The sequence below is a fragment of the Onychostruthus taczanowskii genome, unplaced genomic scaffold (assembly GCF_017590055.1).
Source record: "Onychostruthus taczanowskii isolate IOZ18803 unplaced genomic scaffold, ASM1759005v1 scaffold236, whole genome shotgun sequence".
Lineage (NCBI taxonomy): Eukaryota > Metazoa > Chordata > Aves > Passeriformes > Passeridae > Onychostruthus > Onychostruthus taczanowskii.
Window position 1 is genome coordinate 180433 of NW_024499640.1, and position 25855 is coordinate 206287.

Genomic DNA, 25855 nt, shown 5'->3' on the forward strand with positions numbered 1-25855 from the left:
ACTTGTCATTCCATGATTGCTAGTTATCTTTTCTCCATATTATTGCAAATTAAAAAATTAAACTGTATCAAGCATTACCCAGAGGGTCATTTATAGGGCCATGAGGAATGGACATGTTTTAAAGACATGCCATCTGTTAAATTCACTGCTTTTTGTTGCCCCAAATTTTGGTTGGTGACCATTTAACTGTCACTGCTCAGTATACCAGCCATGATACAAATCCCTCAGGAGTAATTCCAGAAGTAGATCTGGAACATACTCTCTGATTCTGACTACATTTACAATTTGTGATGATAACAGATACCTTAACTTTTTGATAACCTAGTCTGAGACCTCACTCAATATTTATATTTTTATTCCTAGGAATTCATGTCCCTTTAGACTTTCTCAGACTAGAATTTCAAAGTCATTAATTCTGCCTGCAAATCTTTTACAGTTGCGTGCACTTTGTCACAGGAGCGGTTTTAATATTTAAGAGAGTTTACATGCCTGTCATTTTTTAGGAGGAAGAATAAAACTCACCATTTATATAAATGACAATCTTTATTTATTAAAGATTCTATTTCAAAAAGAGATTGTCATCTGCTGGAATGGTGAATGTTTGTTAAACAAAATGCTGTCAGTTTCAGAAAACCTTTTCTGGATTTGTTGGGAATGAAGCCCACGCTAGCAAAGCATGTGGGCTAAACAACAAAAGGGTTTGAAACAGGATCATGAGAAAGATCTATCTGAGGGAGATCATGCAAACATGCCATTCATAATGGAGAGGATGAAAAATATCACACTCCTCAATTTAGAAACTGTAACTGAGATGTCTGAAGATGACTGAGATAAGCAGTTGATAATAAAAGAAACCTCCCTCTTCTTAATTTGCAGGTTGCCTTAGGCCATTGGTTCTTCCTCATAGTTACATTAACATTTCTGAGTTCGGGGCCTCCTTCCCGGTAGGAACAGTGGTGTATTATCAGTGTTTTCCTGGATATAAACTAGAAGGGGCAGAGATCCTTGAGTGCATGTATAACCTTATCTGGTCAGATAGCCCACCTAGGTGCCTTGATGTGGAAGGTAAATGCCTTACTGTTTGTTTCTCTTTCTGGTTTGCAAGACCTGCATGCTCTCTATGGTTTTAATTCAGGGCTGTAGTCATGGTTCCATTCTGAGTGATATTCCCACTGGCTGTGCAAAGCCTATGTGTGTTCTGATGTGTTCCTGCTGTGCTTCACTGCACCCTCAGCTCGTGGTGTTCCCAAGTAGTGTTTGCTCTCGCAGTGTCCCAATGCAAGAGGGAAAGCTCCTAATGATTGCTTTGCCTTTAAAATGCGAACTTTCTGCTGCCTTTCTGATCAAAACACTGAGGAAGTTACATAACTCACCTCCTACACATATGGATAGGTTTCCATGATCAGCTAAAAAATACCCCACAGAAACCCTTGGTTTGGGCTGTGACAGCTGCAGTCATTACTCAGCACCACACAGTGCTGCACACTCAAGTATTTGCTGTCTCCCCTAGCAGTTAACCTTAAAGAAGGATTGACAGCTGGAAAACAACTGAGCTAATTTATTGATGAGGAGCATAAAAACCATTCATTGTGAAGCAGGTAGATCCCACCGAGCCAAAAGGAATAATCTGTGACTGGAGCTGAGATGGAGGGTGTTGTAGTGTGTTTGTATTTGCATCCCAGACATTTAAAACAGTGATACTGGATGGATTGCTCCATACATTGCCAAAACTGCATAAACTACCCTCCTCCATCTTCACATCTCAAATGAAACATCCTAGAGAGTCTTGAGAGTCCAAATACATCCTCTGCATTTCATGCCCCTAAAAAAACTACATTTTTATTGTAAGGAAGCTCTCTACATATAGAAATTAGCTAAAAGCAATTATAGGAATTCATATGTGATGCTTATGTCAGTGAACTAAATGCTAAGCATTCTGGAGGTGCAAAAATTTGCCAAAAGCATCAACAAAGTGACAAACTGCACAAAAATAATTTAATTATCCTTACTTTTAGCTGACAATTCGAGTTCCAAAATTCAAAAATGCCTTTGCAATTTTGGAATGACAAGACAAGATTATTTTTTTTGTTGTTTGTTTAGCTTACCATGAAAGATTAATCCTCAGTCAGGTCTATGTAAGCCATTTTTGGAAGGGGCATTTACTGTTGTTTATAGCATGGAAAACACATTAAAAAATCAGAAGAACCCTGTTAGGCTTAATCCAAACAATATAACTGATTTGAGAAAGATGACAGTTATTCAGTTAGAAAGATAAGAGCATGAAACTCAAGCATGTGAAGCAGGAAAAATTGTGTCTTACTGTCTGTCACTTAACACAGGTGAGCATCCCAGCTGCTATCAAAATACCCAAGAAAACTCATGTGCTCATTGTTTCTTGCTTGTATGATGAAGTCATAGAAAGGCTCTTTTTCTTGATAATTTAAAACATGAGGCAGGAACTTCTGCCCTGACAGTTCTGTATTTTAAATTACATGTCAAAAATTATCATCCCCACTCAACTATGATGATCTGTGATGGGGGGATTGGTATGTGCCACGGCCATTGGGGAGACATCCTGAGTTCTGATTTCAATTCAGCCTCCCTTTGAATCACTTTCTTACTACACTCGTTAAATGCCAAAACTTCCCATGGTGGTTTCATGTGGGCATCCCATCAGTGCATTCATTCAGTGAACAAGAGGAGACCAAATCGGGAGAACAACACTTGCAAGAGCTGGTTCTGCTCAGCTTTGGGGGAGAAGAGAGAGCTTCCAGCAGCACTCAAAGGTCACTCCTGACAGCTTCTCTTGTGAACTCTGCTGTAGGGCTGCTTCAGCAGGTGTGCAGTGATCCAAAATGAATCCAGATAGGGTAAATCAACTCGAGATGCCCTTGTTTGAAAGTGCTTGTTCAAGAGATTTATGCAAGGAGTGCCGGGCTCCAGGAATCTTGTTACAATCCACTACTCTTAATTAGTGGACAAAATTCCTTTCCTGCATATTTTTTTATTCTTCACCTTGCATTCCGGTGTCTAGCTAACTTTTCAGCATTCCTTTTAGGTGTGCAGTGTGATCTCGCCAAGCAATATTTTTCACAGAGTAAATCTGCAAATAACAAATTCTATTTATTTCTTTCCATGTTCAATTTAACATGTATTGTAATGGCGTTTCCTACTCAGTATTTTAATATGGTAATGATTAACTACAGCAAACCATTTGGGAGTTTCTATTCTCCTATAAACAATGCTGCTTACAGCTTCCTCATTTAGATGTACATTCTTGTTGAAGCCTCCACAGAAGGGATTTCCTAAATTTGTGTGTAGTCACAAAAATACTATAAATCAATCTGGTGAATTTTTTCCTCTTTGTTAGGGCAAATAAATTCTGAAAGAAGGGGTCGTAGCTCCATTTAAACAGAAGATCACACCAGGGACCACGCAGCTCCTATTGCACATCAGGCTTTCTAATGATTCCCAGCTTTACTCTCCATATTGGTGAGCACAGAGCTTCCACCAGCTCAGGTGAGCGATTAATTTTTCTGTTAGGGAAGGAAGTTTTTTTTTTCTGATAAGTGAAATCAGTGCTGCTCGAGTCAGAGCAGAGCTTGAGTCAGAGCAGAGCATAGAGACTGTGTCACCTGGCACTGAAGTGCAGCCACTTCAGGGCAGTGGTTATGGTTCTGGCAAAAAAGGATGCCTCTAGCTCAGATTGCCAAGTGCTTAGTGGTATGAGATCCTCTTCTTAAATGCTGGTACCTTTGCCAGACTTAAAACATTTGGATTGACTTTTGAGTGTCAGCCTCAAGCTGAATCATTTGGGTGGCTTCAATTGAAATGGTTGAGCAATATGAAAGAATGTCAGTAAAGGAAACAGTGTTGTTTTACCAGTTCTAGAAAATTTTGCAGTCATTTAGATGAATCATCTTCACACTGAATTTTCTTATTCTTTGACTTTCTTAATTTCCTTTTTTTCTAGTGGAATTCCACAATTCCACAGAAACTTTTTAAACCTTCTTCTGTACTGAAACTCAATAGTCACTTCCAAGAAAACGGAAGAAAAATGGGCTTTGGGTTTCTTAATATGATTTTTAAATTACCAATTTGGGGTTAATTATCCATCTGTAGAAACTGATCTAAGTTAGTGATTCCCTTCTGTAAAATCTGGTATGCAAAACATGGGTGCAGAATTAATGAGTGAAAAATACCATATGGGGTATAAATATTAATTGTAAAATAAATCAAACAGCTTCCAAAAACATCCAAGAACAAACACTTGAAAACATATCTGTATGAAACTCTGTGAAATGAAACATTTAAAACCAGGAAATGTTTAGGATATGGTACTTTTAAGTGAATTAAGATATTACACAGGATTTTGAGAAAAAAAAGAAACAAAACAAACAAGCAAAAAAAAAACCAGCAAAAACCCTGAAGGCAAGAAACCCCAAATCAAACTGAAAAAAAAACCCTTGGCTATGAGTACTTTGGGAACATGATCTGCATATGATTATATTCCTTGCCATCTGGAGTTTTAATTTTTTATGCCCTTTGGAAATCTTCCAAGGAGATGTAAGGAATAGTTCTTATAAAGAACTGGGTAGAGAGTGGCAAGAGAAGCAGATAAAGAGAGGAAGGGCTGGGAGAATTTGATTATAGTGCCAGAAAATAAAGCAGTTGTATGGATAGTGTCATTGGGAATTCCCAACTTTGTATTTAAGAGTAAAAGGGAAAGCAGGTTGATTCAATTTGCAAACAATAGACATGTTCCTGTTATCTAGAATGTCTTGTTTCAGCATCATCCCAGCTGAACAGAAAAGCTGGTCTTGCAATAAATCAAATATATTGCAATATCAAAAATTTCATTCTCTTTGTGGGACCAGCAGATTCTCTAGCAGAGGTTAAATTTGACAGAATGTAAAACTGAAAACTTCAAATTTTTGTAGGTAGATTCAAAATTAAAATGAAACAAACATGAGGAATAGACTTCTAGGGGGAGATTCATTAAACAGAAGAGAGTAAAAACACAGAAAAAACCTGAAGGTATTTCCAAATTCTGGAATACAAAACCACCTCATTGTGAGGGTAAATTAAAAGATACAAAACTAAGCAACCACAAAGTTAGTGACAGGATTCTGAAAATTATGGAAACTGTTGAAGAAAGGCAGGAGAAGGAAGGAATTTAGAAATTTTATGACTTAAAATCTTTTAAATTCTTGAAGGAAGATAGAGCAACAGTCTGAGAAAAAGCGATAGTAGTCAGCCTGTAATCAGTTATGATCAGCAGACAGGAGAAAGTAAGTAATCCTAAGCCTCAGATGTTATACATTGGTACAAATGGATTTCTCTCTGTGTTTCTCTGCTGACTTTGAGAAGGCTTTCGATAAATTCCAACATGACAGACTGATGTGTATCCTCAGGGATGATAATGTTGATGCAGCACATCTCCAACAGACAGAAGTCCTGTAGAGGAGCAGAGGACAATACAAGCAAGTTATGAAACACTGTGGTATTGAGAAATTAAGTGAGGTAGATAACCAAGATTCTGTTTTACGTTTGCAACCACTCATCTGGCAGGCAGGAGGGAGAATAAATTAAATACTGCTCAACTGCCAAAGAGGTCATCAAGGTTAACTGAGTTAATGTTAACATAGGACACATTGATAGCCTGGTTTTTAATAGCTCTGACTACAGTGGTATTTCACTGCCTACAGCAAAATGTGTGACCCAGAAACTACAATCAGCAGTAAATGCTCAAATAGCAGCAGACAACCATATATCTAAGGACCTTTACTAGGGCAACACCTTTATGTCAGTGGCACCTCTAGCCTGATATCCAAAGGACTAAATAGGCTGACAGTGTCTCACCCTGGTTGTGCTTGTCATGGAAAGCAAGTGTGATTAATAAGTTAAAGAGTACATTTTTCTTTAGAAAAAGTAATTCAGTAATTCTGCTTGTTTCTGCACTGTAGATAGTTGATTCATTCATCACCCAGGAGTGCAGAAATTATATGCATTCATGTATGAGTGTGGAAGATGAACACTTTTAACTTGGAGTGTCTGGATTTTTGTGCTGTTGGAAAATGCTAAACTTCATCTGTTACTCTTCAACATACCCACAACATACCACACCTGAAGAGAAGAGGTGTGGAAAAGAATTGAATTCAAAAGGAGCATGGAGACGTGAAATGCTAGACAGAGGAGTCTAGCAGAAGCTATTCTGCTAAATAGTCATCCAATTTTGTAACTCCAGCAACTATTTCTTCTATATGAAGAAAAATAGTCCAAACCCAAGACAGAATGGATACATAACAAAATGGGCTTTTTTGCAGCTCTTGTTGTGAGGGATGGAGAGCTTAGAGAACAGGCTCCAAGTTGAAGACATTGAAGAACATAAATAGCATTATATTTCTAAGTGACTGCTCCTTTTCTGCATTGCAGAAATTTTCTTTGATTTTGGCTGGGATTGAAATAAGTGCTTTCTCCACTGTTTGTAGTTTTTCAAGAAAGCAAGAGAATAACATCTTGTAATCTGGTTTTTTCATGTCTTTGGTATTGCTTGTTACACAAGACTTCCACAGTAAATCATTGTTTCACACCTGCTCTATCACCTCTGTACCTTTCAGAAACTCCTTAGCATTTCCAAAATCAGCCAGACATCCCAATTTTTTCATGGAGCCATAATTTCTGCCCTGAAGTTCCATATTAGTTGCCAGATACATGTAGTGTTTTATCTGTAGTGCTTTAAATATACTGTGGGTTAGGTGAAGGAAAGCAGGCAAAAATTCTTCCCGAGTGTTACTGTATGATATTAATCTTTAACTGACAAGGCTGCTTTATGGACATGTTCATTAAATTTGGCCACATGGTGCACTCGCAGAACATCTTCCACAAATGGAGGGAACTGTAGCCACGGACTCTGTGCAGCAGGAAGTCTACTCACTTGTTCATATCCAGAGATAAAACCCAGTATTTGAAGAGTGGCACTTTCACCAGTCAGTGTAGGCAGGCACTTGGGAACTGAACATAAATAACAGAAACCAACACTCCTCCATGCCTTCCTGGTCTTGTAAGATGATTCGTGAAATTGCAGTGCTAAGATCATCTGCTGGTTTTCCTTGCCCCTCTTTTTTTTCTTCCTTGTACCTTTCCATTGGGAATAGGACCTTGTGCTTTTTCTTTCCTTATGTGGTATAGCTTGATTTCCTCAGCCTTCAGCTAAGCCCTCGATTACAGCTTGTCAAATCCAGCATTCCTTGTCTCCATCAGTCCCTGATTACTGGTGTAGGTAACCCCACACAAACTGAAGGGATTCTCGCTTATAACAGAGAAGAAAAAGCTGTTCAAAAAAGAGGGATTAAAGTAACATAAAAACCCACTGATACATCCAGCTTTCAGTGAGCACTGGCTTTTTCAGACATTCATGACAGGAGCTTTGGCTGTCTGGTTTTCTTAGCCAGTTTCCTGACTGCTCTCTCTCTCCCCTCTCCCTCCATTATACTTCTAAGCACTTTTACCTTTTCTAGTCCTCAGGTTATCCTGGGATGCCTGTCAAATACCCAAGCTTTGATTTAATTTGGAGTTTTTTAAGTCCTTCCTGCAAAGTGTCTATGTAGTTCCCAGCATCTGCTTCTCAAAGTCCTAAAAAGACCATTACTGATCATAAAGTCATCCACTCATGAGGGAAGGAAGTAACAAAATTGGAACAAAATTATGAAGAAAGCCAAAACTATCTACTGTAAATGAGACCACAGTGCTCCAAGCACTCACATGTTAATAATGAATAAAAACATTTCCTCAAATATAATTGTGGGCCATTTGCTAAAAGAAGTCCTAGTGCTCTAGCTGCAAACTTGTCATCAATGTTTTTGTAGTTTAAATGAAACTTTCTCTGTTTAACTTATAATTTATAGGATAATATCAATTAGGGTTTGCTTCATCCTGTATTTGTTGTAAAATGCATTTGAAACAAAATACTTCAGCATTGATATCAATGTTTCACAGGGCACTGTGCTGGGAAGGGCAGAGTTGTTGAGGTTGAGTATGAATTTGGCATGATGCTCCTGTAGGAGCTCAGCTGACTGGTACTGCAAAACCTGCTGTATAATTTGCAGTTCTAGGAAAGAAGTGTGTACCATAAGTGATTGTAAAACACTGTCTGTTTCCATTTTGGAATCAGTTAATATTAAATTATTATTAAAATATATTTGAAATTAGTTTTATATTGTTTCATGAAATTCTCATTAAGATGGTGCTTGTCAAAGCTAGACCAGAGAAGCAGCTTTTCTTTAAAAAACTTGATTATTCAATTCATTTCACACTCTGTAGAAGGTGAGTTCTTCTCACTGTGTGCACATTGAAAGGATTACCTCACTGTCAAAGCTGCTTCAGAATTACCCAGGGGTGACTTTCTAGAGGTACAGCCAGCAGTCTGGAGCCAGGAGACCTGGCATGTTCCTGGCTGCTTGAACATTGACTTGCTGAGTGGTTGAGAAGAAATTGCTTACCTGTTAAGTGTCTTTTCAGTAGACAACATCTAAGGGGCATTGTGAAGGTTAAGTAATCAAGAAACGTTAAGAATGAGAAGAATTTGGATACTATTGGCTGTGAGAATACAATATTACTAATAATTCTTGCTCTAGAGTTTCAAGAAATAAATTCTCTGGCAACCTGAGTGTTCAAAGTAAGCATCTTACATGTTCATTACTTTACATCTTCAGTCAGGCTTAAATAGGATTTACTTTATGTGTTCAGTTGTTTCCACTGAACTTTCTATTCTGTTATTACTCTTGGTGCTGTTTTTTTTGCTGTGGGAACGAGCAATCAGAAAAGTTCTTGAAAGCATGGCATCATTTTCAGAACACAAATTCAATGGCCTCCAAGTTTGTTCCAGTACAGCTGTGATAGGCACCAAGTCTCCCTTCACAGTGCCAGCAGAATTTGTTGCAGGAATGCTTCATTAGGATACTGTTAAGCTGATTTTCACAATCAATGAGAATTTACTCCAGTAATGCTTCCTGTTCTGCTTATATTCCTGAATAGTGTCATTTAAAAAAAGTCTCATTAAGCAGCTGTTCTTAGAAGGAGATGTTTTGAGAGGGCTTATTTTAAAACAACTCTATTTGCTATTTCCTTCCTTTTACAAACCTCTGAATTTCTTCTTCAAGCTTTTGATTGGATGTGAGTGGTTAAGTTCAGTAGTTTTTTCTTCCATCCTAATTAGAATACTGGACATTTTAATGGGAAATTTTGTTTTGCTATTTTAGAATTAAAATACATTGGGTTTTGTACATTTCTTTAAATTGAAATCTAAGTATAGAATACAAAAAATCCCTTTCTTAGTATTCAAAGTGCAGATTTTCCTCAGGCTCTGTACTGTGCAATGCAGGTGTGATTCATTTGCTAGTAGTATCTGTGGAAATGGACAGGTCTGTCAGGTGGATTGGACAGCAATTCTTCTGAATATGAAAGAAAAACTTCTTGGTTGATATTTGTTTTATTCTGAAGGTGTGAAGGGTGATGACATTGAGGGAACCAAGAAACCAAGTTTTTTAGCACAGTTTTATAAAGAAGCAGGAAAAGGAACAAACATAATCTTCATCATCTATGTTCATGTAAAAAATATAATTTTCAGATCTTGCATCCCTTATATGGACGCAATATATGGAAAAGGATCCCTCCTTAGGCCCCAAAAGCCAGCCAGTAAAGCTTCAAGGTGGGGACCTGGCCACCCTCGATGGCAAGGGTCAGACCTGCTGGGACATACACAGCTGTGCTCTCATGGAGTAAGTGACAGCTTGAATTAAATGTTGGTTGCGGTACCATAGCCAGGTGACAGGACTCCAGATTCCTGGTGATAATTAGTGTCCTGATGTATACAAAAATGACAAGTGAGGGTCGGGGGAAGCTCTTGTTCTCTTCCAGTTTGTGAGTAAAGCAGAGAGTGTCTCCCCCTTTCAGATGATTCTCTGAGAGAGAGACACCAGAATTTTCCTGCACAGTGGAACCGGCAGGTTTCTCTGTGTCTTTCTCATCTGGAAGTTTCGTCTTAATCTGTTCTCATTTTTTGCATAATGAGCAGGCATTCACGATGTGTTTGGAAGAAGTGTTATTCTTTACAAGGTGCAAATATCTCTAATCCTCTCCATCCCTGTATCAAACAGAAATGGCTGGCCTTACACTGGGGCTTTCTGCTAACCCAGCTAACCAAGAAATTAATGTCCTACATAAACGTTGAACTAATAGCCTGAGACAATAATCATAGGTGGAAAATAAGCTTAGTTGTTCCTACCCCTTATTTTTTTAATAAGTAAGTGTCCTGTACTTCAAGACATTTTTGCTTTTAGTTTTTGGCTTATATAAAAAATGCTGGGCAAAACCAGAGTGATTTACTACCTGTCTACTTGGACCACAGACTAAAACCACTAGCCTTTGAACATTGACTAAAAAACGGTTTTTGAGCAGTGTAAATATCTGTAACTCCACTGTTATCTCTCTACCAATGGCTTTTAAAAAGTCTTTGTTCTGTGCCATTGATGTTAATTGAGAATATGCTAATGCCAAAAAATCTTCCTTCCCTCCTCCAGTACCAGTGTCAACATTGCAGAATTACTGCAGCATCCTCCAGGCAGAGTTTAAAAAGCTTCTTGACCATAATGGGTAGGAAAAAAATCACTGGATGAACCTCATTAATTCTTCAGTTAATGAGGAATGGAACCAGTGCCACTCTCCCTTGGCCCTGCTCCAAGGGATGTGGCTCTGTGGAGTCTGTGATCGAGAGGACACTCCGTGGGGCAGACCAGCCCTTGCCTTTGCTCCAGGCCACAGTCGTACACTGCTGGTAACACCAGGCTCAGCTCCCCAGGTTTTAAGCTCTTCTTGGTAGTGCTAGTCCTTCATGAAAATCAGCCGGAACAGAAATCTGATCTCGGAGGAGAGCCCTCAGCTCCAGCAGTTCTTAGGAGCAGGCAGGGAACTCCACCAAATCAAATCAGGAATTCTTCCCTTCAACTTCTTGAGTAACAGGACTCTTGAGCAACCAGCAAGGGATTTGTTTGCCATATAAACACAATTGCTCTTTCTTTTTTGATGAATGATTCAACTTTTCAGCTGCAAATGCCGAGCTATAAAGTTCCTGTAAATCCCCTTACAGTCTGTGGCCAATTGCTGAACAAAGACAGATCCAGAGATACAGGATCACCTGCTGCAGGACCACTGGCAGACACTGTTTAAATTATGTCTATCCCTCTGTCAAGCTCCAAAGTTAAGGACACAGGCATGTGGTCTTTTAATGCTGGTCTTCAGAAAATTCTACTGGATTATCCATGCTGGATGCTGTAATTAGAGCATTACAGTCTCCAAAGCCTTATAAAATGAAGATGCTGAAAGCTATTGGTAGTAAAGATTTAGTATCACCTTTAAGAGCAGCATTTAGGGCTTTTTTTGATCTGTGAGAACTTTCTGAAGTAGAATTCCCTTGTCTCTATTATTATTGTGCATGCTGCTATTGGCTTTGGCAATGAAAATGTACTTGTCAGATATGCTTTTATTGTAATCAGTTTATGGCTATTTTAATTCTGTAAGTTTGATGCAGTTGCCTGAAATCCATGGCCTGTAATTTCCAATAACAATTAGGGTTCATCACTGGGAATGCTAGAATTTATCTTTCCTAAAAAACTTCAGTGGCCTTAGGTTTGTCACCGGAGTTTCCCTCCATATTTGATCTGACACATTCCTGTAATCCATGTAACCGCTATCATACACTGGTATCTGGCATAAAGGAGGGTTCAGACCCTGTAATATAACCGGCTCTGCACTAAAAATTTTCTGCCCAAGAGAGCCAAGAGAGTCCAGCAGCCCTCTAGCCTTTCATATTTCTTTCCTATGATCAAAACCAAGGCCACTTGCTGGCTGTCCTTCCACTGGCTTTAAAGGATCGTGGATCAGTATAACCATGGGAATGAAGTGAGTGGAGAAAAGAACTAAGTGTACGACTAACTGCCCAGAGCTCAAAGTGAGTTCATTGAGGGATTTTCATGATGTACTATCTCCAAAGGGGTATCAGGGACAGACAAAGGTGATACAGGGACTCTATCATCAGAAGGTATGAAAAGCACTTTATTATTAGAAATTCACAGTTGTTATAGAAACAATAGTGGACCTGACTGGCCTTTAGGAATCTTCTTTCACCTATTGGTCAAGAAGGGACAACTCCTTCATGTACAGATCTTTGACAAACAGAGATTGCCTGCCAGGTGCAGAGATTGAGATAATAATTGTTGTAATTCTTTCTCTGAGCTTTCTCACAGCTTCCAGGAAAGTCCTGGGAGAGCTATGTCTCTCTCTGTTCAGAGGATATGTGATTACCACAATGTAGCTTTTACTTGATTTGTGAAAAGAGGCATTGAACCTGAGTGCTACAGACTGTACATGGGGGCCAGTTTGCCCATGGAAGTATTAAAGGGATCCTGAAACTGGTTGAACATAAAGTTCATGAGAGGTGGTGAGTGACACTCCAAGTGAGTCAGAATCCCTGACTCCTGCAGTCCAGCTGACATAAGAATGAAGCACTGTTTCAGCTGAGCTAAAAGCTCTCTGTTTCAGACCTGTTCCATTGCATCTGTTGGTTCCCAGTGTTTCATGCAGGAGCTGTTGGCAGGTCTGACTCTGTAAACCTCCACTAATTCATGACTAATACTTGGCAGGGCAATAAAAAATTGTTTGCAGGAATTTCCAGGCAGCACCAATACACAAGCATTTCCCTTGAAATATGGATGTGTCTCTGGAAGGAGTAGCACCCTTTTTAGTACTGGGGACATGTCCTACACAAAGAGTGATACTCTCATTTTTGGGTGTTATAAAATACACCTCCGTTTGTAAACAAACTGACAGCTCCATATCTGGGTTGTCCCCACAGTGTGTAGCTTTAAATCTGCCTGGAAATATGTCATTCCTGAGCTGGCCCACATTGCTAGGATGCCAGCTTTGAGGGATTTTTCTATTTAGCAGGCTGCTTTGGCTCTCAATGATATTAAGAGGTTAGGAATGATGTAGCAGCTACATTGCTGGAGGGGAAAATTAGTTTTTCTGAGTGTTGCTCTTTGTGATAAGGTGTGCTCTACTTGCTCATTGCTAGAAAGGTTGTGGGCATCTACACATCTCTTGCACACTGCCAGAGCTTGGCAAAATTCAGTTGCAGAGGAGTTTAAATTGTTCTCTTCCTTTGTTCTCATGCTCTGAGCATAGGTAATAAAAATATACCAGGTTTCCTTATGGTAGGCCAGGATCATGGCTTTCACTGATCATTTTCTTTTTATATACAAGAATTATTAATAGGTGCTTTCCTGCTATTTCAGTCTGACAACCTCACCCTAATCTTAAGAAAATTGTTTTCAATCTTGAGTTGACTTTCCAGTAAAGTATTCCTTTTTCTTGTAGGCCGAGAGACTTTGGAAAGTGTGCAGATCACTGAGGATGTGAATTTTTATGTGAATTACTTACTCTGATTTCAAGTTATCATTAAGCCTTGCCAGTGAAAATGCAAACAAAACCATGTCTCCAGAGGATGGGGAATAGACATTACTGCACATTGTAATCAGCCTCTCTCGAAGATTCATTTAATATGTTGTGTATTTTTTTTATTAAATGCATTATTCATGTAACAAGATTCACAGGGAGAAGCAGCTGAATTGTAATTTCTGGAAAGATTGTTCTTCCAAGAGATGTCATTTTCATTATTTAAATCAATGCAGCAGGTCTTGCCTGCATGGAAGAGGCATGAAGTGAAGGGAAGGGCCTGTAGATGGGGCACTGAGTCAGCCAGGAACTGCCTCTGAAGGGGAATGAAAGTAGTCGTCCAGTAACTGAAGCTCTTTTGGGTCAGTATGCAGTCATTTGAAATATCATTACACTTTGTAGGATTTTTTTGCCTTGTGCTAGAAGCACTTAAGAGAGCAGTAATCAACCAACACTAGGAAAACATGTGGAAAAGTTTCCTGTCTTGTAAAAATACTGCTTGTGAGCTGCTTTCCCCACTGCCCTTTTCCAGAGTGCTTCCTCAGTTCTCCCTGGAGTTCATCTGCCTGGGCTATCATTCCAGGGCCTACAGGAAAAGTCTCACATGTTTATATTGCAATTCTCTCTTATTTACCTAACCCTAAGTAAACCAGTCTACTTAATTAACACAGACTCAGCCTCTACTCTATTTAAGACCTCACTCCACCAGTGGTCCCACTGAGATCAGTCAGGCTGTTCAGAAATAACAAAACACAAATACCACCAGTAGACTTTAAGCTCAACTTAATAAAATTACAGTGATACAGACTGCACATGCTTAAGCAACACTAGGTGCTTTGCATCTCTTACAGCACTGCTGATGGCAAACTTATTTTTAAAAGGAATTTAATTAATGCATATCACCATTTAATTATGTTAATGAAACAAAAAATAGCATGTTACAGCTGAATTATAAATGCTTCATGAAGAGCATGATTCTCCTTATTTTGACTGCCCTGCTCCATCCCCATGCAGCCACCTGATGGGAATGCATCCCCTTTTGTCTTCCTCTCGCCCTCCTCTTCCCACAGCAGGTTGGAAGCTTTCCAGATCCCACCTCAGTGACCTCCCTGGCATGTGCATCCCTACACTGGTGTGGATGGCCACCTGGCCTGCCTGGGCAGTTGCCTGGTGCCACTGAGATGTACCCAGAACTGCAGGGAGCCGAGAGGGAGCCTGTAGTGTGCCTGCTGCATTTTGACACTCTGAAGCTGCCCAGTGGTGGGTTGCTGGCATCAATGTCTTTCTCCTTTTCCCTTTGTTTGTTTGCCCAAGTTTGTCCACTACCTCCAATGGTGAGTCACGGAGACTACATCTGCCACCCGCGGCCTTGTGAGCGCTACAACCATGGGACGGTGGTGGAGTTCTACTGTGACCCGGGTTACACCCTCACCAATGACTACAAGTACATCACCTGCCAGTATGGAGAGTGGTTCCCCTCCTACCAAGTGTACTGTGTCAAAACAGGTAAAGGACTGTCCTATGCTAACAGCCCTGTCTTCTTACAGCCCCTCATTTCAGAGCAAATTTGTAGGTTGGCAATACCTGGTGAACTTTGTCTGTTTCATGGTTAAGTGATGAGCATTGATTTTAAGATGCTGCTATTTTTGAACTCCTTTTCAAGAGTCTCAGATTTTCAAAAAGGCTAAATATAATGCATCCCCAAGATTCTAATGATTCTAAACCATTTTTGATCATTACCTCTTCAAGTGTATTTTTTAACATCTGGATATTTTATATGTATGCAAGCTAAGGCATGATTGCATGCATAAAAGACCAGTCAAGGGGAAAAACCAAGATACAGCCTCTGTGACAGCTTTATGTTAAGACTGCTTTTGGTACATGGTTTATGTGTGTTTTTACAAGTTGCATATAAAAAATGTGCATTTCTGAGTAGTGTTGAATATAAAATAACAACAGGAATATACAAGCACAATTCTTGTATTGTCTTTCTGTTACAGAACAAACCTGGCCAAATACAAAGGAGACCCTCCTGACTACATGGAAAATAGTGGCATTTACTGCTACCAGTGTTTTACTAGTACTGCTACTGGTTATATTAGCCAGGATGTTCCAGACCAAATTTAAGACACATTTCCTTCCACGGTTTGTACCAATTTCTTTCTTGTTTTGAAGGTTAAGGGCCCTGATTCAGTTTTCACACTCGGCACTCCTTGCTGGAGAAATGGAGCAGCTCATGGGCCTTGCAGATACTTTGTTCTGCTCTGAGCAGAAGCCCCTGAACCACTAGTGTGCAAGGCCACCCCCAAAAACCTGCAGTAGTCCTTCATGCAGCCAAGATAAAAGGCAAAGTTTGCCAGATTCACTCTGGGAGTAATTACCACTCTTCTATTGAGACCTGCTGCTTCTGCCTGTAAAAATAGCTGACAATATTTTTAAGTACTCGTTTTCAGGTGCTGGGGAAATTAATTTTGTAACTACTGTACATTTAGTAATGTAAGTTTTAAGGAAGAATTTATTTTTTCTCTATGGACAAATTTATATTAAATGTTTGCTTTACCTTCATTAGTGTTATTTTCATCATGATTCATAAACATCTCCTGCATCTTCCTTTATTTCCATAAAATATCATGCAGCTGGGAGCATTTGTCGTTGATTGACATAGTGTTCTCCATGAGGAAGGCCTATAGCCTGGACTTGTCTAGCTCACTAAAATGGTTTTTAGTCCTCTCCTTTTCAGATGTTTTCATGTGTTAAAGGTACCTAGGACCTCCTCCCTGGACTATACTGTGTTTAATAGGCTACTAAGCAGAAACTTTAGGGTTTAATGGACCTTCCCAGTTAATAGAAATGTTTTGCTTATAAAAGAAATCAGCTTAATACTGGTTAAGGAAGCCTCCATCCTTTGAAAGCAAGACCTGAAGGAGGCCACAAGTCTTGCCACCAAACCTTTGTCATCCAGCAGTGGTATTCTCAGCACTCATTTACTTGGGCTGTAAACACTTTTGTGCTCTAGCATACATTTTGCCAGGGATTCAGATACTTATGCCTGATGAACTACATCTGTGATCTTATATCCATGACACCTACTGTGCACAGCACAGCAAATGGTGCTCCTTATCTCTTCCACATATCTGTTTACCTTGCATTCTTGAAACTGTTCTTCCCATTACCAGTTTCATTTTTTCCAATTGTAACAGATTCCACCTGTCAACCCAAGCATAGTTTGGCAAACATTTCTGTGAATGTTAATGTCCCTATAGCTTCATTTGGCATGAAAACACAGAAAATACTGTGTTTACTGGAGTTCAGCAGTTGCTCCGAGGTGCTGCTGACATTCTCCTGCTCTCTGCGATAACCTTTCTGTGTTTGACATAGAGGCAACCAGGAGGGCTCCATGGGTGACCCTGACTTTGTGGTGGTGGATGGTGTTCCTGTCATGCTGCCTTCCTACGATGAAGCTGTCAGCAGCGGCTTGAATGTCCTGGCACCTGGATACTCAGCTGCCACAGACCAGGGGCATATTTTGCAGACAGAAGATCAGAATCCGCCCGCTTACCCTGGTCCCAGGATTCCAGGCACGCAGCCCAGCGAATTTGAGACCTGTGACAGTAGGTTGGGTTCCTCTGAACTGTTCCAAAGTTTGTACCCATCCCTGACATGCCAAGTGGCAGCACTTCCTGGCTCAGATCGAACTGACATATCCCACAGCACTGACGGGGATGCTGCATCCACAAGTCCCCGAATCAATATCACAGATGGTGAGTCTTGCATAGGTGCAATAGGTGAGTCCATGGACAGGGGGCATCATTTGTTTGTAGTGGCAGAGCAGGAATTCACCCAGCTGACTCACTCCTACTTTGTCCATGGTTTTGTCTACACCTTAATTTGAAACTTTTTTTTAAATCATAAAACTCCATGGTTATAGAATTTAATGTCTGTGATATGTCCTTGCTAGCTGTGGTGCATGTGATTTGAATGCCAGGCCAGCAGGTTCCTGTCCAGACCCCAGTCTCATCAACAGAGACGTCAGCAAACACCTGTGTACAGCAGCAAAGCCAAGCCTCATCTTGCCTGTGCTGGTCTGTTCATCTGCTCCTCAACTCCTACATTCACAGCTCCCTCACATACCCTGGCTTTCACAGCAAATAACAGGATTTTCTCCTTGAAAGAGGAAATAAATCTTATTTTCATACTGGGCCAAAATTAGCAGCCCTTATTAACAAACTCATCATGTCTGTGCATCCAGCAAAACATTCCTTCCATCTGAGGCATGTGAGCCTTAAGCCATGGTTATGGAAGTCACAGCATAAGGAGAACATGCCACAGGTCCATGTGCCAGAAGGGAGCTTGCCATGTACTACTGCCCACCTTTAAATCAAACATGAGCATGCACTGACACGATTTCATGGAATTCTGATTGGTGCTGCTGAGAAAACTGGATGGCTTTCCTTGGAGACATTTCAAGGGAGAGGGTCATATCCCACTCTCCATTGTCACTGAGCTGAAGCCCAGTGTCCTAAATTCAGTGTGGATGAAGGTCTGGGTGGAGGAAGTCTTCTGCTTCAGAGGGGTTTGGATAGTTTTAGTGGTATCACAAAGGGAACAGGAGACCCAGGAGGAGAGGAAGAAATTACAGGGCTGCCAGTTGAAGTCCTTTCCATCTCTGAATGCTGCTTCAGTGATTAATGTAGTAGCAAGGATGTTTGCATTTAGGTTTTTGTGGTCCTAACTTATTGGTCCTAACTAAATCTGTGTAGTTTTAGTTATCTAATTTTCATAGAGGTGTTAGAGTCTGAGTGGGTCTAAAATTGGCAATATCCCATGTCTTGTTCAGATATTTGCAATGTCCATTTCTGGCTTTATGGAATTGGTAGCAATTATGCTGTGCAAAAGCGAAAAGGGAAATTGCAATCGGCAGTCAATGCTATTTCTTTGTTTCTCCTAGAGATTCCTTTGATGGAAGAAGACCCTTAGCCTGCACTGAGTTGTGTCCTCATCACATTGCACTGTTGGGTGATATGAATCATGAGGATTCGGAGACAGAGGAGACTCTGTGGATTTGGGGAGGGTGTTTTCCTACTTATCAATCTTCCAGACGATGATGTCACCAGGTTGGGTGTATGTCTTAATCCACAGCGGGGACAACAGCATCAGCATTTGGAACAGCAGCAGTTTTATGAATGAATCCTGGGGATTTGATGAGAGCCGATGTAGAAAAAGAACTGTGGCTTTTTAGAAGTGAAATGTTTGTCTGCATTGCAGAAAGTCATATGGCTCTGTAAGAAATGCTATTGGATTTTGATACTAACTGCCTCACAAAAGCATGTAAAAATATGTAAATTTGCTTATAAAGACTGCTTTAAATGATCTATGGACCTCTAGTTTATGAAGAATCCTTTCATGTTTAAAAAAATCAGTACTGAAACACACACAAAAAAAGAGGAAAGATCCTCTTTGTCTTTCCTATGATAACCAGGAAGTTTTTGATTTAATTGTTGGTGTTTTGCTTCAGACCATGTCTGTGGAAAATATAACAGAAATTATGGGATTCATATATACTTTGATGTACAATAGCAAATATATATAAATATATATATATTTAAAAACTCTTAAAGAGAAAGAAAAGGAAAGACTCCCAGGTCACGTAACGATCTGGAGATTTTTTTTTAAAGGTAAGGCAGAATTTATATCATAGACAATATTCAAAGTAAAGTATCAATATTTGTATTTATGCAAGACTTCTGTGACTACATTGCATTTGATAAATCATGCTGTAATACGAGAGATCTAGAAGATGTTAAAATTATGAAATACATGCTTAAGAAATGTCAAACTGCCGTGCTTCAACCTTTCTTAAGCTCTTAAATATATATATATATATATATATATATATATATGAGAGTAATCTACAGTCATAGCCCAGAGCACTGCCTTGTCCCTGTACATTGTGGTAGTATTCTGAGCCATTATTGTAGAATACTTTTTTTAAAAAAATAATAAAGCTGAGTTTGCGTTATTTTAACTTATCTGACCATTGTGTAGTTGGCCTTTTTTCCTTCCTCACTTCTTTCACCAGCTCCTACCTGAAGGTAGGAGGTAGCAGAACACCTGTCCTTTGGCATTTTCAGCTTTGCATCCATTATCCAGCTGGAAATGGAGAAAGTGGTTTTGGTTAAGCAGAGCACACGGAATGGGTGCAGCAGGAGCACAGCTTCTGCAGATGCAATGTGGGTTTCATTGAGGGTTTTCTCTGCTCTGCAGGCTGTGCCAGAGCATTGTGCTGAAGCCTGTATGAGGGGTTCACTCCGTGGTTTTACAGGCTATTTGTTCTTTGTCAGGAAGATTCCTGGCTGTTTCATGTACTTACGGAAATTGAAGCTGATTTTCTTTTCTTATTTTTGGTACTGTGCAGATGAAATACCTTAAACGGGCAGTGTTTGAAGGAATAACTCACTGTGTGTTAGTGACAGAGATTACCATCATGTAGGCTAATCCAAACCAAAGGGGAAAATACAACTGAGTTCTGATTTTATGTACAAAGTAAATTAATAATATCTCTATTGCCGTAAATAGAGGATCACTACAAGCTGCTCTGCTATTTTTTCATGTTTAATGATTTATTTGTATTGTGGTAGAATTTAGTGGTCCCACTCATGAGCCAGGCTAGTGGAATAATAGATGTGCTGCAACCATTCAAGAAAAGAGTTTATTAGCATCCTGTCAGCAACTGTATGACAGCAAAAAGCAAAAGCAGACCAAAAGCTCTGTGGCGAGCAGAAGTAATTCTGTCAGTTATCCTGAAGTAAGATTTTGAAAACACAGTGATTGGTGTTGAAAAATGAGACATATTCCATTTTATCCTCCATCCTTGCTTACACAATATTTCCATTTTTCTTCTCCTGAATTGTCTCAGTTGCAGCTGCATGTTCAGGTTTATCCACAGATGTATCTATCAGATGTTTGTACTTTCTTGGCTACCCCTTCCTTTTTAGATCTCAAGCTTCCAGAGGTGTTTGCATCACCAGCTGATGCTCAGAATTACCACTCCAGTATACAAGACAAGAGTGCTGTAAAACCAACCCTGAACTGAAGCACACCCCAAGCCTCCAGTCAGTTGTGTGATTTTAGTTTCATAATACCATTGACAAGTATTGGACTTACTTTAAATGCCTTATAAAATATTATGAAACCCATCTTTTCTGGTCTTTTAGCAGCTTGTGAAATTTCATCCCTTATTAATTTTTTTTTTGCTTCCATTTATTAATTTCTATGGAAGCTTCTTGATTAATATTTGGAGCTCTGAGGTTTTACAGATTCACACTGCTGTGTGTATTGTATTGCAGTCATTTTATTAAGGGAGACAGGGTAACTGAAGAAATGTAAATTTATGACTTATTAGAACATCTTTATTTTAAGAAGTGTAGAATTGCAAATACAACAGAAAACATGAATATATTAATTTTGCTTGATAGCCTTTTGATAGGACTGCACCAAATACAATTTTAAAGGGTTTTACCATTTAAAGAGTTTTACCATTTTTTGCTGATGTTGGATAAAGCTTCCTGAAAGGCTGTTTTTGGGGGGGGGGGGGGGGGGGGGTTATTTGTGTGGTTGAGTTTGGGGGTTTTGCATACTTGACTATCTGGGGAAAAAGAGAGGATTTTTTTCTCATGCTATTTTTTTCCACATAGGGCTTGAATTCTCATGAGAGGACTGCCTGCCTCTGGATCCACACCTATGTCCCAACCCACAAAATGATGCCCTGGGCTGGGGGCTGCCCCCAGGTGCCCCTAGCCTACCCAGCAACCTGGACACCCTGGAGAACTCCACAGCTCCCTGGCCTAAGACCTCAGGATGTTTTCAGGGCCTAAAGAGACTAGAGGGCTGCTATGACCACGGCAAGATGTTCACTGTGTAAATGAGACCAGATGGGAGGATGAGCACATCTTATGCACATCATAAGCTGTTTTCCCTTCAGCTAACTGAATGTGGATTAAAACAGATCCAAGAAAGCACCTTTTGGTGAGGGGTTAGTGAAGATGGACAACCCATGTGCCTTCAGCAGAGAGAAAATGGGTGTGTACTGAGAACTCCAGGAAAGAAAAACAAGAACTGGCTTCACCCTGCCAATATTTCTAAAAATGAGAAAAGAGAAGTGAGCAATCTGTCACCCTTGAGCACTGACTTGTGAACAGGGGATTGACATGCAGAGTGCTGGGTAAAGGTGGGGATTCAAGGTCTCCCAGGAGCCCTGCAGGGAGTGAATCACAACCTGAGCATGAGTCAGCAGAACCTGGCTGTTGTGAAAATGTTAAATGTCAACACAGGAGTGTTTACACAGAACTGTAACTTATAAAATGCATGAAGCAATCGTTCAGCTGCACTCACCACTAGTAAGGCCTCAGCTAGAGCAGTGTGTCAAATGTTGAGCAATTTTTTTCCTCCTCAAGGGAAACATGGTGCAGCTGGATGGCAGCCAAGCAGAAAGAATCAAGCAGAGAGAATTGGAAGAACCTGTCCTACCTCACAGATTATGTAGTGTTCAGCGTGAACAATGGAAGACCAAAGAGAACAGAAATTCAGTTTTCTGTAAGAAATTATTTTGCAAGGAGGATGGAATTTATCTGTATAAGTAGGACAAGAATAATAGACTTAATTGAGGCTTGAGAGAATTAGGTTAGATATTAGAAGAAACATTCTAGTCACAGGAATGGTTACTAGGAGAGAGAGATGATCTGAAGAAGCTGTAAAAACCTCTGAGATATTTTTTAAGACTGTTTTAAATAAGTAGAAGCCAGGAAAACACTGGGGGAGATGCACAATATGAGTTTTGGGGCCCCTTCTCTTTCTGTCTGCATGATTCCCAGCTTGTGAGAACTAAACTTGGCTGATGCACAATTTTGCATATAGACTAATTCCAAATTGATGGTACTGGGCACACTGGTCAGTGCTCATCAAAACCACAGCCAGAAATACTCTCTATTCCACAAACAAAAGCTTTCATGTAGCATGGGCTGAACTCCAATAAAATCCTGTGAATTAAACCCTGTTGCATTGAAGTGACATTGATTTCAGAATATTGTTATGTGACAAATCCAAACTTGGGATTTTCTGGTCTTCATGTCTGTCTTAGGCAGCTAAATGAATGCAGCCCTGCTAATACTCCCTGTGCATTAGGTGAAGTAAATCCTCTCTTGGCAATTATCTGAAGACACCTGTTGAGCTCAATGAGAAATAGCAGCTCAGGCAACTGGAGCACAGAGCCTATTGTCATGCTTATACTAAACTTGCTTCCCATGTCCAAAAGCTGTTTGTTTCTCCCTGGTCTATTCTATGGACGGTAGCACAGCTTAGCATGTCAGCTGTCAGAGGGGGAGTAGCACAGATGAGAGAAGCACATCTCAAGCTCCTGTTCTTGATCTCCTGTGGATGCCCAGGCATGACTTGGAGGCAGAAAGAATTACAAAGCAAGTAAATATCTGCCCCAAACCCAGGGGGATCTCCCAAGTCAAGGACACATCCAGTCCCTTCAACACAGTTCCCAAAGGAATTGTACTATACTGGAGGGGAAGCCCTGTGGCAGAGGGGAGATGGGCCCTCCTTTGCCTATCACTCTCCCAGGCCAAGGCATGCAGCCAGAATAGACAGACAAATCCTTCTCTCCCTATATAATGTATATAGCTTACATTCCAGATTTCTCTCTTCACTACTATTATATAGTGGCACACAGGCTGTTCTTTCAGCCCTATTTTTCCAGGACAGGAAGATAGGTTATTTAACAGCAACAGAAAGGGCTGAGATTGAATTACCTTCTGTCCAGGTGTCAGAGCAGACTTTTCATAATTCACAAAGACCCCATAAAGAAATTGGATGGATGAGGCTGACTGCAATTCGAGGCACCTTTCCTCAGCAAGGCAAAGGGTCTGCCCTGCAGGGCAGGGGCAACTGCTATGTGAGGACATTTTATAACCCAGGAAAATTGCATTCACCTGCTAAAACATATTAAGCAGAAACTTGGAAAAGGAAGAAAGGAAAAGGAAGAAAACATCTAATTTTAATAAAGTCCAGGGGACATGGATAAATTCCCCATGTTCTCCAGTAAGAACAGAGGGAGCTGTTTGTTTAATGCAACTGGTTCAAAAGAAAATCAAGAGGCAAGCACAAACTTCCAAGTTTTGGGGCTTCAGCATCTCTTTTCTTTCACCTCTGCATTTCTGCCGTCAGACTGGTTCGGCTTAAAATAAGGGCCTTTGTTTTGGTTTGGATTCACTTTCACCATTTTACTGTGTTTGCTTTCATTTCTCCTCTGTTTATCCTTCTATTCACTCAGCATTTTTTGGTAACTAATACTGTTGTTTCAGTTTCATTCTGCCACCCCAGTCATGCTGGGAAGCAAAACAAGTTGCTTACTTGCAGAGCAGTATCCAGCAGGACACTTTCCCTCCCGTATAAGAGGTTCCTCATATTTGTCTTGCTCATTTATGTTCTCAGCAGAGAGGACAAGAAAGGACATGGAGCTCCTCACTCTGCTGGCAAATGGTCCATGAAAATGGTCGGAGAGGGGCACTGAGGGGAACCCACATGGCTTCATGAGTGCTGTGTCTATGCCTTGGTCACAGGACTGTTACCTCACCAGCTTTCACTGGCCCAATATTCACAGGTGTCTGTGAATACTCCTATGAAAACAGCAGTAGCCAAAGGTTTTAAGAATCTGCTAATGTTTTAGGGCATTGTTAAGGTAAGACCTTTTAAAAGACCCCCTCCTTTCTGAAACTGGTGAGCTCACATCTTCAGAAAATTGGCACTGATAACGGTCCAGTTAGGGAGCACAGGGTGCACAGCAGGTCATTTCATCTGCCTGCTTCCTGGTGCTCCAGTATGAATTTCTTGTCCACTGGATAACTGCTTGAACTGAAGAGCTGCCAGTTGCTGAGCTGTCAGGTTCACATACTTTCTGTGGATGAGACTGGATTTATTTTTAACATTCCTTATTACCATCCACTTCTGGCTTCTGCTTACGTCTACTGCTGAGTACATGCTACTCTTGCCAAAGCAAGTGTCTTCGAGTAGCTCTGTGAGCCCTTGGAACTTCACTGCCCTGCAGGGAATCACATTTGCCATCCTTGTCCCTTCTATTCCATGACAGCACATGCTGGGACCCCTTTCACCTGCCTTGTTCACTGCTCTCATGCTAATAACTGTGCAACCAGTTGTTATTTCTCTCATAACCATTACCAGAGCTACCTGTTGTTAATATTTCAGGGTTAATTACTTACTAAAAAGTTTAGCAGAATGATTTAGCTTCACTTAGCCTGTTCATTGATGAAGACTATAAATTCTCTGCAGTCTATCACTGATAGAGCCATTACTGGGGGTTGGTATAATTGGCTTTTACTGAAGTGCTGCAGCAAAAATGAGGGTTAGTCCAACTGCTTGTACACCTCCTGCTTGGTTTTCCATCAGATTTTGGGCAACCACTTGGGAAGAGAAGTGCCACAATAATTTAGCAAGTTTTATTACATATCCATTCACATTGCAGCAGTGTGCAGTGTAGACATAGCTACAGAAGTGCTGAAGCCTGGCATTAAAAAAGACATCATGACAGCTGTGAAGTGTCCAGCTTCTCAGTTAGGGAGCTGGGCTGATTCTGTCACAAACACATCTTACTGGGGATAGGCACACCTACAACAAGGCTTAGATGATAGTATTCTCTTTGGTTTATGGAAAAATTGGGAGGAAAAATTGCCAAGAATAAACATCATTAAAGATAATGATGCCTGTTTAGTCAGTTTTCTCTGGTCTGGGAGGCTCCTGTTCCCTGAATTTCTGAATCTAGGAGCTGTTACAGAAGGCTCTGGATATACACACTGCTCTCAGTTTCCAGTGAAATGAATGAGAACTGGGACCCCTTTCAGCAATGAGCTCTTTCTGACCATGCAGTCAGGAGTCCCCATCTGATTCCCAGAAGCAGAAGAAAGGTCATGTGCTGCCTTCCAAGGGAAGGTGGCATTTATCATTACACTTCTTTAGGGCAAAACTGGACTCTGGAAAACCTACCCAGACTTCTGATTTTATCTGCATTACAGCATTTTCAGTGACTCGAGGCTGACTGGATGCATTGTGGTACTGTGGATTAATTTGCGCCTTCACAACACATGAGGGCTGTGCAACAGATCATTAACAGCCTTTGGCTGCTCTAGGCAAAGACAAACAAGTGAACTAAGACAGTTTCCCTCTTAGATACTTGGAAATTCAGAATACCACTGCCTTCACCTTTGGATGCATAAGTGTCCTAAATATGCCTACATATCTTAATATTAAATTATGGGCAAGAATGTGATTA

At 40.4% G+C, this 25855-nt stretch overlaps 1 protein-coding gene across 1 annotated transcript in view; it reads left to right on the plus strand.

The window, feature by feature from the left end:
- Positions 1-19285, plus strand: part of SUSD4 (sushi domain containing 4) — a 70085-nt gene extending 50800 nt beyond the window's left edge. Inside the window, exons 5-9 of the mRNA XM_041405592.1 lie at positions 877-1065; positions 14824-15015; positions 15510-15654; positions 16888-17270; positions 18458-19285. Coding sequence (XP_041261526.1) covers positions 877-1065; positions 14824-15015; positions 15510-15654; positions 16888-17270; positions 18458-18486 — 938 coding nt within the window. The 3' untranslated portion in view covers positions 18487-19285. The remainder of the gene's footprint in view (positions 1-876; positions 1066-14823; positions 15016-15509; positions 15655-16887; positions 17271-18457) is intronic.
- Positions 19286-25855: the final 6570 nt, after the last annotated feature.